This window comes from Charadrius vociferus, unplaced genomic scaffold (genome assembly GCF_000708025.1).
Source record: "Charadrius vociferus isolate BGI_N301 unplaced genomic scaffold, ASM70802v2 scaffold434, whole genome shotgun sequence".
Classification (NCBI taxonomy): domain Eukaryota; kingdom Metazoa; phylum Chordata; class Aves; order Charadriiformes; family Charadriidae; genus Charadrius; species Charadrius vociferus.
In genome coordinates this window covers 347,862-360,429 of record NW_009648154.1, presented here as the reverse complement: position 1 = coordinate 360,429, position 12,568 = coordinate 347,862, and the positions used below count along the sequence as shown (strand labels likewise).

The following is a 12,568-nucleotide window of genomic DNA, read 5'->3' as shown; positions in this document are numbered from 1 at the left end:
GGGTGACATTTCTGACATTATTCTCGACAAGTGGCGAGCAGGGCGGCGGTGGGCTCTGTGTTTGCACAGCGGCTCTGGTCGGAGCTGACTCTGGAGCCTCCAGCTCCCGGCGGCTGTGGGGGAAGGCAAGCTGCCAGCCAGGGAGTGAAACCCTTGGTGCCTCTCCACTTGGGAGATGTGTTCTGGTCAGGTTGCTCAGTTGCACCACAGGTTGCTGAAGGAAGAGGTGTGCAGGCAGCATGGAAGGTGAAGAAGAGGTTGACAGCACCTTCATGAAAAGCAAGAGGCAGAGCCACGTGTGGCAGGGAAGGCGTGCTAGTTGGAGACCCTGGTTAAATGGGTGATGGAGGATGAGCGTCAGGATGGAGAAGGCAGGAAGCTCATAGTTTCTAGCAGGAGGGGGAAGGTCCATGCTCCACCTGCAGATCTGCAGCCTCAGAGTAGATGTAGCGTCCCAGGAACTTCTTTAGGCAGCCGGAGGAAGCCTCACAGGCACGGCCTTTGTGCTTATGGATGGCTTTAACTGCCCCAGTGTCTGCTGGAATCACAGAATCACAGAATCTTCAGAGTTGGAAGGGACCTCTAGAGCTCACCCAGCCCCACTCCCCTGCTAAAGCAGGACTGCCCAGAGCACATCCCTCAGGACTGCATCCAGGCGGGTTTTCACTGGGAACCACTGAAAAGAGTCTGGCTCCATCCTCCGTCAACCCATCCTTTAGATACTTGTACGCAATAATAAGTTCTCTCCTCAGCCTTCTCTTCTCCAGGCTAAGAGTCCCAGCTCTCTCAGCCTTTCCTAATAAGAGAGATGCTCCAATCTCTCAATCATCTTAGTTGCCCTACGCTGGACTCTTTCCAGCAGTTCCCTGTCTCTCTTGAACTGGGGAGCCCAAAACTGGACACAGTATTCCAGTTGTGGCCTCACCAGTGCCGAGTAGAGGTGGAGAATGACCTCCCTTGACTTACTGGTCACACTCTTCCCTATGCAGCCCAGGATTCCATTGGCCTTTCTGGCAACAAGGGCACATTGCTGGCTCATGGGTAATTTACTATCTACCCCCAGATCCTTCTCCTCAGCTCCTCAGAACTACTTCCCAGCAGGTACACCCCTATCCTATACTGGTGCCTAGCATTCTTCCTCCCCAGGTGCAGGACCCTGCACTTGCTTATGTTGAACCTCATGAGGTTCCTCTCTGCCCAGCTCTCCAGCCTGTCCAGGTCACGCTGGATGGCAGCGCGGCCCTGTGGAAAGTCAGCCACCCTTCCCAGTTTGGTATCATCAGTGAATTTGCTGAGGATACACTCTGTCCCCTCATCCACGTCATTAATGAATATATTGAATAAAATTGGACCAAGTATCGACCTCTGGGGAACACCACTGGTTACAGGCCTCCAACTGGACTCTGGGCCACTGATCACAATCCTCTGAGTTCTGTCACACAGCCAGCTCTCAATCCACCTCGCTGTCACCTCATCTAGCCCACACTTCCTCAGCTTCCTAATGAGGATGTTATGGGAGACAGTGTCAAAAGCCTTACTGAAGTCAGGGTAGATGACATCTACGGCTCTCCCATCATCCAGCCAACCAGTTACAACATCATAGAAGGCCATCAAATTGGTCAAACATGATTTACCCTTGGTAAATCCGTGTTGACCACTTCCAGTAACTTCCTGTTCCTCAACATGTTTGGAGATGACATCCAGAATGAGTCGCTCCATTACCTTCCCAGGGACCAATGTGAGACTAACCGGTTTGTAGTCCCCTGGGTCTTCCTTCTTGCCTTTTTTGAAGATTGGAGTGATGTCGGCCTTCCTCCAGTCCTCAGGCACCTCTCCTGTTCCCCATGACCTTTCAAAGATGATGGAGAGTGAGCTAGCAATAACATCTGCCAGCTCCCTCAGCACTTGTGGGTGCATCCCATCAGGGCCCATGGACTTATGAATGTCCAGCTTGGCCAAGTGGTCTCTGACCCGGTCCTCCTCAACTGAGGGGAACTCTTCCTGTCTCCAGACATTCCCCCTTGCCTCCAGGGTATGGGATTTGTGAGGGACAGCTTTAGCAGTGAAGACCAAAGAAAAGAAGGCATTCAGTAACTCTGCCTTCTCTGTGTCTTCCACCACTAGGGCACCCATCTCATTCATCAGTGGGCCTACATTTTCCCTAGTCTTCCTTTTTCTATTGATATACTGAAAGAACTGGTGGATTGTGCAAAGGTCAAGGACAGCCATGGCTGCAGTGACCACGAGACTGTGAAGATTCAGAGAGGAGTGAGCAAGATAAACAGAGTTACAATCCCAGATGTCAGAAGAGCAGATGTAGGCCTGTTCGGGGACCTGGTTGGGCAGATCCCATGGGAAACAGCCCTGGAGGGCAGAGGGGCCCAGGAGAGCTGGGTGATCCTCAAATACAATTTTCTCAGAGCACAATAACGGTTCAGTCCAATGTGCAGAAGTCAAACACAGCAGAATGTTGGTATGGATGAACAGGGAGCTCCTGACTGAGCTCAAACACACAAAAAAGAAGTGTACTGGAGGTGGAAGCAGGATCAGGCCTCTTGAGAGGAACATAAAGGCATAAGACATTATAAACTCCATTCCTACATGCATGGGCAAAGTTTAGCTGGAGTTGAAGCCAGCAAGGGAAGTGAAGAACAGCAAGAAAGATTTCTGCAAGTGCCATCAGCAGCAAAAGAAAAGCTAAGAGAGTGTGGGACTATAGTTCAGTGGGTAGGGAAGCTAGAGACAAGGAACGGGCAAAATGCTGAGGCACTTGAAGCCTTTTTTGCCTCAGGTTTGATAAGGCTTGTCCTATGGTCATCCACATCTCTGAGCTTCCGTGCAGAGACATGGGAGTGAAGTAGTAGCCACAGCAGAGGAAGACAGAGTTAGGCATGACTTAACCCACCGGGATATACATAGTTCAGTGGGAGCAGAGGGGATGGGTCCAGGGGTGCTGAGGGAACGGGCTGATGACATTGCAAGGCTGCTGTCATCTTTGAAAGCTCATAGCAATGCAAGGATGTTGCTGGCGACTGGAAAAAGACAGGTGTCATACCCATCTTCAGGGTATGAAAGAAGATCCGGAGAACTACAGGCTGGTTAACCTCACTTCAGTCCTTGGAAAGCCTACGGAGCAAACCCTTTTAGAAACTATTTCTAAATACGTGAAAGATATGAAGGTCATGGGGACCGGTGAACATTGATCTATCAAGGGCAAATCAGGGCTGACCAAATTCATTGCTTTTTATAATGAGTTCACTGCTGCTATGGACAAGGGGAGACCAGTGAATGTTGCATACCTTGACTGCTTTAGGAAGACATCTGAAAGTCTCCCATAGTCTTCTTATCGCTAAAGTTGTGAGATGTGGGATAGATAAGTAGACACTGAAGTGAATGGAAAATTGACGGGGCTGCTGAGCTCAGAACTGTGATCAGTAGTACAAAGTCTAGCTGGCAGCCAGTAATTATTGGTGTCTTTCAAAGATCTGTAAGTAGGAACGACTCTGAGGGCAGCCTTAGGGAGAGAAACCTACCGCAGTCCTCTCAGAGTATTACCAAACACTTGGAAAATCCTGTTTTTTTGAATGCTGATTCTTTCTTTTAGTGTGTTCATCATGGTCTTCCCTCTTGTGGGTAAAATTAGATAATGATCCTTCATTATTTACTTGGGAGGATGCTTAATTGAGGAATGTATGGGAAAAAATCCAATCATTAATGAAAAAAAATGAACAAATGTTCAGAATTACCAAGGATGCAAATGTGATTACACAGGTAGCTATGAACTACAGTCCTATTTCTCCAGAAGTGTGTTTTTAAAACAGCTTAACAGAGGCTACAATTTGCTCTTCTGATCTGGCCTAACAATGATGTCTTTTCTCTTTAATAGTACTACATTGAAGAGACAGTTATTGAGGAGGGCGAACCACATGAGGTAAAGGTCCCTGTGATGTTGCATGTGCTGTATATATGCGTGTAATTAATGCATTACACTAAATTAGTGGCCTTTTGTATTCCGAGGGCTAATTTTTCATATTAAACACACAAATATCAGTGAACAGTTGCTTCTTAATACTTTATTTCCTCTGCAAGACCCTGTTGTGTGATGATCTAGAGGACTCCTAGCTTGTTCCGAATATCCTGTGTGCCACTCTTTGGTTTCCATTAGAAGGAGTTGTGGATGTGTCCATCAGGACAGGACGGTGCTAATTCCCTTCCTGCCCTGTGGATTGCTGATAATCTTCCCTTTGCTCCTGCCCAGCAGCTGTTTGCATATGAGGTGACAAAATGAAACAACAGGTTATGTTAATAACAAGCAACACAGGCAGAAGATTACTTGGGTAACATATTGACAGAATCTGATCATTAGTGGTAAAGATGAACAGAATTATTGAGGATTTGAATGTGACTAGATCTGTACATATGAACGACAGGCACAGACATGCATTATACTTAACCTTTTTTATGAAGAGGAATATAAAAAATTCTGCTTGAAACCAGTTTACATGTATCAGTTGTGTTCCCTTCACCTTGTGTACTTTCACTGAAAGGTGGTGGTTTGCAGGTTTATTATATGTTGCTGGTAACAAATATTTGAGTCACCATAATTTGAAATTCTACTTATAATATAGATATAACCCAACTCTCTGCTATCTTACCATGTAATATTCTTTATGGCTTAGGCTTATGTGGAAACAAAAACGGTGAAACAAACGTTTCGCTTTGTGAATGTGTTTCCTTCCAAACAAAGAATCTGTTCCCAAAGTCTTCCTATATATTTAATTTAATAAAATATGATTTGATTAATACTGTTTGAGCAAGTAATCTAGGGTGACATTTCTGAAAGAAGACTGCCATCTTACTATTTTTAAGATTAACTCATCCATTGTGTTCATCAGGGGTTCTAAAATTTGTAGCCAGGCTGGATTTAAAGGGGTCAATAGCATGACCGATTATTTCTGTGTCTGATTTGCATCAGTTTTTGAAAACGATATTGTGGAATGACGAATTACGTATGAGTACAAATGTCTTTCTAGCTCATGTAGTTAGACCTTTTCCCATCGGCTGTAAATGTAGCTTAATGCATTAGTGTCATGTGGTCCTTTGAGTTATCGTATGAATATAAAAGGGTTTTTTTGCACAAAATGCTGTATTTTCAGGATCAAGCCTCTCCAAGTTTTAGAAATATATTACAACTTTTATAAACAACTGTTTTGTTATAAAGCTAACAGGAGGTAGTGCTGTTCACAGTGTTCGCCTAGAGAGGTTTCAAACTCTCCAGTGCTTTCAGCGCCAAAACTTACATGCACACTTGTATATTTGAAAAGAGTTGTAAGAGAAAAACTTGTGGTGGTGCTGAAGAAACTGGTAACATCTTGGGACAGCATCACTGGAATGCAATTAATGTTCACATAGAAACAAAACTTTTGTAGTTTAAGTTTTGTATACTTCTCAATATAATGTTTAATGCTTGGTGTATTTTCTGGTCTGTCTCATACTAATGCAAAGAGCCATCAGAAATCTGAGCTTCATGCATTCCCTTTTAGAGGTGCTTTTTTTTTAAAGCTAATTGATATGAAATAAAACTTGACACTTATTCAGGTGAATTTGGAGCACATTTTTAAGTTGTAATTTTAAAAAGCTTTTAATTGGAATATTAATATTACAATTATTACACAAATATATTGATAAACAAGTATTTGAACCATTTAAATTAATTAAGGGCTTATTTCCAATGGATGCCTGATCAACTGATTATTTATCTCAGCTATGTCTCTGCCATGATTGTGAGAAGATGTAGTTTAGTAGAAAAGGTGGATTCTTGGTATTTGTTCAGTCAGCTGGTACATTGTGTACTTACTACAAGATCCCGAAGACTTGATCTTGTCTGTCTGCCGTGTCTGTTCCTTTCCTTTTGCAAGAAGAAGATAATCTTTTTGAATGACTATGTGCACCTTTGACTAGCTTTCACTACTTTCAGCAGCATCATTAGGAGCCCTGGTGGTGTGACATGTGTCTTCAACACAATTTCAGCACTGAGAACATTTTTACACTTTGGTTTTAGTAGCTGGTGATCCCACCTGAGAACTTCCCTGATGTGAGTGGAAGTTGTGCATATAGAACAGAGGCAACAGGGGCCCCGCTATTCCAGCTCCTCTGGAGGAAAATTACATGAGTTTGATAGAGAAATCACCCAGTCAAAAACCTTGTAGATTTTTTTAGGTTGGGTTAGGTATAGTAGGTAATCCCAGCACGAAAAACATCACTGATTTTCTGTATTGCGTGGGGTTCCTGGATAAGAACTGAGCACCCTTTTACTACATAGGAGAGATGAAAAACGCTTATTGTAAAATGGTGATTTATAGTTGTGAAGCAAATAATTATTCTTTTCTTTGTTCCCAGGTGATCACTGAGATCACTGAGACTGTTAGCACAGACCTCACAGGTCCTAAAACTACCACCTATACAGTTGAACGTGAAAAACCTTCTGGTGAGGATGCAGCAGCTCCAGTCAGAAAGAAGACAATACGGACAAAAGTGGACTCGTCTAAGTTTTTGACGCCTTATCTGCAACACAGTAATAAAATGAAGGACCTATTCAGTGAGGTAATTTGTCACATCTCTTATTTCTTGAGGAACAACAACTTTAAAAGTATTTAATAGGTATTCTTGCAAACCTTCATGCTACTATTTTGTCTCCTGTACTTCATTTCATGATGTGTATTAATATTATTTGCCTGAAGTAGGAAGTTTCCTTCTTTGAATTACCCCCTTTCTTGCCCATTTCCTGCTTAAGTGCAGCAGGTAATCGTTAGGCACAAAAAGCAGCTTGAGGCAAATGGCTGAAGATTATCAGAGATGTCAGTTAATAGGACTCCTGCACTGGCTTGGATATCTGAGTGAAGGAAGGTAACTAGTGTCTATTGAATAGCAAACTTCAGTATTTTTTATAATAGTAGATTTCTCTATACCTCTCTATATATCCAAGAAAAACCCTTGTCCACAGTATATAGGAACAAGCACCAACCTAAATTCCTGAATTCCTGGTATGGGATATCAAAGTTCAGTAGACCAATACTGTACAATGTTGTGAGAAATGGAAAACTGCTCTGCGAAGCTGCAGATGGTATCATATCCCTTTTCCTAAATTTTTATGTATATTACCTACCAGTGTTCACTGTCTAAGGGTTATGTGAGATCATAGGTCTAGGACTGCTACCTCCCCCCCAATATTTTCTTTATCTTTGGTCAGTGAAACAAATAACTAAACGTACCAATATCAAGCTCCCAATGAGAATATAATCAATTAGAGGTGGTCTAAAACAGGCTAAAGGTAGAAATGGATTTTTTCTGTTGTGTCAGATGGAAGAAAGTCAGTTGGTTAAAATAAGCATAACTCTGCAAATGTAATTGAGTAATGCTAGTTGGTATTATTCAATAATCTGCCCAAAATTCCTATGCTAACCAGATAACTAAATCAATAATTGCTACTTACATTTCTGCCAGAACTTTAGGATATGTCTTAATCATCTTTGTCATTACTTTCTTTCAGAACAAGTACAAAGAAAAATTTAGAAAAGAAAAAGGAAAGCCATATGCTTCCACAATTGATACCCCAGAAATTCGGAGAATCAAGAAAGTGCAAGACCAGCTCAGTGAGGTAGGTAACAATTGTCATAAGAAGAAATATTTGCTGAGTACTAAAGAAGCAAACTGAGTCAGAATTTTAAATGTTAGCTAAGAAGTGATAATTTTTTTATGATATTGTGATAAGGCAATCTGAACTTTAGCAGAAACTATCAGATTACAAGAGTGAGGAATACAGAGCACATGACAAATTTGAGTTCTATGACGTAGCTTGGAATTTAGGGCTTTCAGGAAGGAAGATGTGATGGTTCCTTTCTAGCTGAATTATAGCCCTGCTTCATTGTGCATGAAGAGTTTTGAAAATTTCTGATCAGAAGTTACAGGCATGGGAGATGATCATGGCCCATATAATTGAATTTTAAGATTCATAAAATCATAGAATCATAGAATCGTTTGGATTGGGAAGGACCTTAAGGATCATCTGGTTCCGATCCCCCTGCCATGGGCAGGGATACCTTCCACCAGACCAAGTTTCTCAAAGCTCCATCCAAGCTGGCCTTGAACACCTCCAGGGATGGGGCATCCAGCACCAATCATCCACACACTATGTCCTGCAGTCATCATGAATGATGTACCTGATGATTTTTTTTTTGAGGTTAAGTTGTCCACTGGGTAAATAACCCTAGAATTTTGTTTTTAAAATGTGTTTAAATGTTTTTGTTTTCATAAAGCAACTGAACGTCCGTTTCCTAAAGAGATACTCAAAAAATGATGCTCCAAGTGTTGCAAAATGAACTTCTGTACATCTTGGCATTTACAATGGGATTTTCCTAGATGTGTTGTCCCCTCTGTGTGAATCCCACTCTTAGGGATCTGCCTTTGAAAGCTAGCCAAGTGCAATTGCCGCACCACTGCAGTGCCTCTAGTTCTGGAAGCAGCTCATCCTCCCCTCTTTCTTTTAAGCAGCACCTTTCAGCAATACACCTCACAGTCTGGGAAACTGAAACCCACCTACAAAGGCTTCTTAATTCTTTGTAGAGCAAATAGGGAGAGTTGAGTCCCTAGGAATGGGAACCCCTAAAGCTGAGACAGTAGTCATCTAACCTAACCTGTGTTCAGGAGAAAAGTGTGCCTTAAACTCCACTCCACTCCTGACTTAGGATGTTTTGAGGAATGTGATGCACTAATGCTGACTGAGCCTGCTGTCAAGCTGGCAGAAGTATAACTGCATTAGGATGATTTTTGTGCCCAAGCTGCTGGTTTGCCACGGTAATGTGGCTATATTGGTTTTAGGCACTACAGCTAGTGTTTACATGGTCATGGACTGTGAAATTGGGATGTACTGCATAGCATGGGGATCCCTCTATCTCATTTTACAGGGTGGAAGTACTCTGAGAAAGAACTCCATGATTACAGAAGGGCACTATCTCTAATTTGGATTCGCAGCTCTTGAAAGTGCCTCAAAGCTGCATTTTCTTTCTCAGTTAATTCACAAAATCCATTTGTTTCCGTAGGCTTCATTTCTAAGTAACAACTAGTTCCTAAATGCTTTATTGAATTCAGGTTTGGGGTGTTCACAGCATTAAGTGTCAAAATGTCAATATACTGCTTTTTTTAAAAGCTATCAGTTTTTGCTGTAAGAATAAATGTGTTTTGTTGTGCATTAATCTAGGTTAAATACCGCATGGCTGGTGAAGTTGCTAGAACTATTTGCCACGTTGATGAAAAGGCCAAGGATATAGAACATGCAAAGAAGGTGTCACAGCAAGTGAGCAAGGTGAGCGAGTTCCGACTTTCTGGAAGGGTTGTTAACATTAGTGGTTCATGAGCTTACTGATATGAATAAAGTTTTGAGCTCAGGGCACTAGAGCAATGTTTATAGACAGTGTAGAAGCACAGGGAGAGATAGCAGAGAAGTTGATAAGGCAAGTATAAAGACAGTCTTAAATGTTTCCAGTTGATGTCTTCAAATGTCACTGGTTTGAGACTTTCACTTTGAAAAAATCTTTACAGCAGGTAGTTTATTCATAAGTGAATAAACTACATATTCATAAATATTATGAATATTATGAGAAACTACTATTCATAAATATTTTTCTAGTGATAGAGTAACCAAGGTGCTGATCTTTCTTTCCAGGTATTATATAAACAGAACTGGGAGGAGAATAAGGACAAGTACCTGCTTCCCCCTGATGCTCCAGAGCTTGTGAATGCAATAAAAAACACAGCAATGTTCAGTAAGGTAAGAAAAAAAAACAACCCAGGTCTAGGCAGCTGAAGTGCAAGAAGCATTCTACGTCAGAGATTAATTCATAATGAATATTCTGGCATTTTCCTGTTTTTTTTAGAAACTCTATACTGAAGACTGGGAAGGAGACAAAACATTATTCTATCCATACAATGACAGTCCAGAGCTCAGAAGGGTGGCACAGGCTCAGAAGGCTCTGAGTGATGTAAGTATCAAAGCCTGATTGACAGTTGGGTCACTGTTACAGTGTAACTTGGTAGACTTCATGGTGGACTTTGATTAGATATACAAACTTCATAATGGAACAGAAAATAAAAATGCATAGGTGTGCACTGATAGCTCTGATCGTAGTGCTATTTCAACAGGAAAGTATGTACTCAGTGTAAATATGTTGGCAATTTGATGCTGGGTTATGAATGAATGGTATCATTAATTTATTAAAGATCTTCTGAGGTAATCAGTAAGAAGACCTCGAGTATCTCTCAAAATGTGTGGAGAAACTCTCAGGGTTGGCTGTAAGCCCAGTTCACTGGTGCGGGTCTACAAATCTGTCTCTCTAAAATGCTGATAAGAAAAGTTAGGAATTTGTGAGGCTGTGTGATTTGCTGATACTTAGATACATAGAACTCTTTAGCTGAGGATTTCAGGTCTCAGTTAAAGATTTCCATGAATTTTGCAAATGTCCAGAAATCACCAGTCCATGTTTATCAGGAGCAACAGAGTAATATACTTGAAAACTTTCCCAGGGAACTGATTCTTTTTCACTGTCTCTTATCAAGAGACTTCTCAGCAGTCCTCCGAAATACACTGAAAGAGTTTATGCTGAAGTAGCTGTGGACAGAATTAATGTAGGCCTTAGCAGAGTTAAAAGTAAATGTTCTGATGCTTAAATTGGTAGTTACTGTAAATGTTTACTTCTTTCATGTTTTCAGATTGTCTACAAAAAAGGGCACGATGAACGAAAATCTAAATATACTTCTCTGCCAGATCCACCTGACGTGGAACAAGCCAAGAAAGTGACAAGGCAGCTGAGTGATGTGAGTAGAATGCAGTGCTCTTTCTGTAGAAACCCTGCTTTTGGAGCTACAGGGGCAAAAAGGTACCTAAAGAAAAGGAAAGCAAAAGAAAAGAGCTCATATGAAGACCCCTTTGATTTTTAGTGGTGGAAATCAGTTTGTTTCTTCCTGAAATGTCTCAGAGAAAATCCTCCCAGTCTCAGGTGAAAGGCAAAACATTAGTTTTCACAAAACTTAGTTTTCACAAAACATTTCTGGTTCTACCATACACACATTACTTCCCATTCTCCTTCTTTTTTTTTTTCTTTTTTTTTTTTTTTTGTCTCCTGCTTTAGACTTTCTGTGTTTTCAGGAGAAAATAGTACATAATATCCATTTTGCTGTTCTCTTAAATGTAAGCAATGACATTTAAATATATATGTGGTTTTGGAGTAGTGAGTTACTTGCTTACAAGGAATAACCCCATTGTGCTGAAAAGTTGCCAAGGTCAGCTGCGCAGAATACATTCTAAGTGTTCATTTCAGTGTCAAACCATTGTACACGTATATATCCCAAGCATTCTTAGCTTCATGGATACCAATCAGTGGAAATGTCTGGCAGCTTAGATAACCATTTCCTGATTGGCACACCGAATTAACAAGTAACATTAAATTCCATAACTGTGTGGCATAATTAACAAAGACTCTGTGGCTGAAAATGCATTTTGAACACTGAGTCAAAACTCGGGAAGATGTTTTATTGTTAGACAGACAGGAACTGTCTGTTTAAACAGTTGGTACTTGATTTCCATGTGCTTGAAGATAGTCTTACAGAAATCACATATACCAGGCGATCCATATATTAAAAGGGTTTGCTTGTAGCAAGTTTCAGCAGCAATAACAATGAATTCTGGCTTAACCAAAGGGCAGTAATATGTCCCAGTATTATGTGACCAGTGAGAAAATAGAACTAAGGGAATATGTTAGTGATGTCTCACAGAGAGAATTTCTTATTATGTCTTCTAGAAGCACTTGTTTCACCTATTTATTGGGGTTTTTTGGTCAGGGAAGGTACTAAGAGAAATAACTGAATACTGAAGTCCTTAGGCCATATCACATTCAAGGTGTTTTTGATAATAACTGCTAAGGTCATTATAAGGCAGATGTAAAATGTGAAACAACTTTAAAAAGAAGGCTTTCAAAAACAAATCTGCCAAGTGAAAATTGAGCTGTATCTTAGGGATTAATTTTTTTTTTTTTTTAATTTCATTATAGGTTATTTACCACGAGGACTATAAAAACAAGATCAAAGGCAAGTGGAGTCAAACTCCGTGCTATGATGTTGCAATTGCGAAAATGAATGCAGAAAATATAAGTATGGTACGTTAATTCTTCAGAAAATCTTGAAATGAACAGCTTTATCCTCTGTTTATGGTAACGTGGCAAATACTGATTAATTTTGCCTGCTCTGTTTGTGGTATTTCTCTTTTCTTAAATAAGCTACTTTGGGGATGTCTGATTTATAACATAAGTGCATTTGATACATTGTTATCTGTTTGTTACTAACAGAGAAAATACCAGGAAGACTTTGAAAACATGAAAGACCAAATCTACTTTATGCAGACTGAAACTCCAGAATACGAAGCTAACAAACGAGTTTCAAATAACGTCAGTAAGGTATGTTATGCGTGCTCCCATTATGGTACGTTATGCGTGCTATAGTCTTAGTATAGTTCTGAGGT

General features: G+C 40.8%; 1 protein-coding gene across 1 annotated transcript in view; it reads left to right on the top strand.

Moving 5' to 3' along the window:
• NEB (nebulin) overlaps positions 1–12,568 on the top strand; it is a 130,558-nt gene that overhangs the window by 2,211 nt on the left and 115,779 nt on the right. Inside the window, 9 exon segments of the mRNA XM_009884033.1 lie at positions 3,887–3,931; positions 6,400–6,603; positions 7,550–7,657; positions 9,257–9,361; positions 9,722–9,826; positions 9,933–10,037; positions 10,765–10,869; positions 12,102–12,206; positions 12,396–12,503. Of these exon segments, the coding sequence (XP_009882335.1) occupies positions 3,887–3,931; positions 6,400–6,603; positions 7,550–7,657; positions 9,257–9,361; positions 9,722–9,826; positions 9,933–10,037; positions 10,765–10,869; positions 12,102–12,206; positions 12,396–12,503 (990 nt within the window).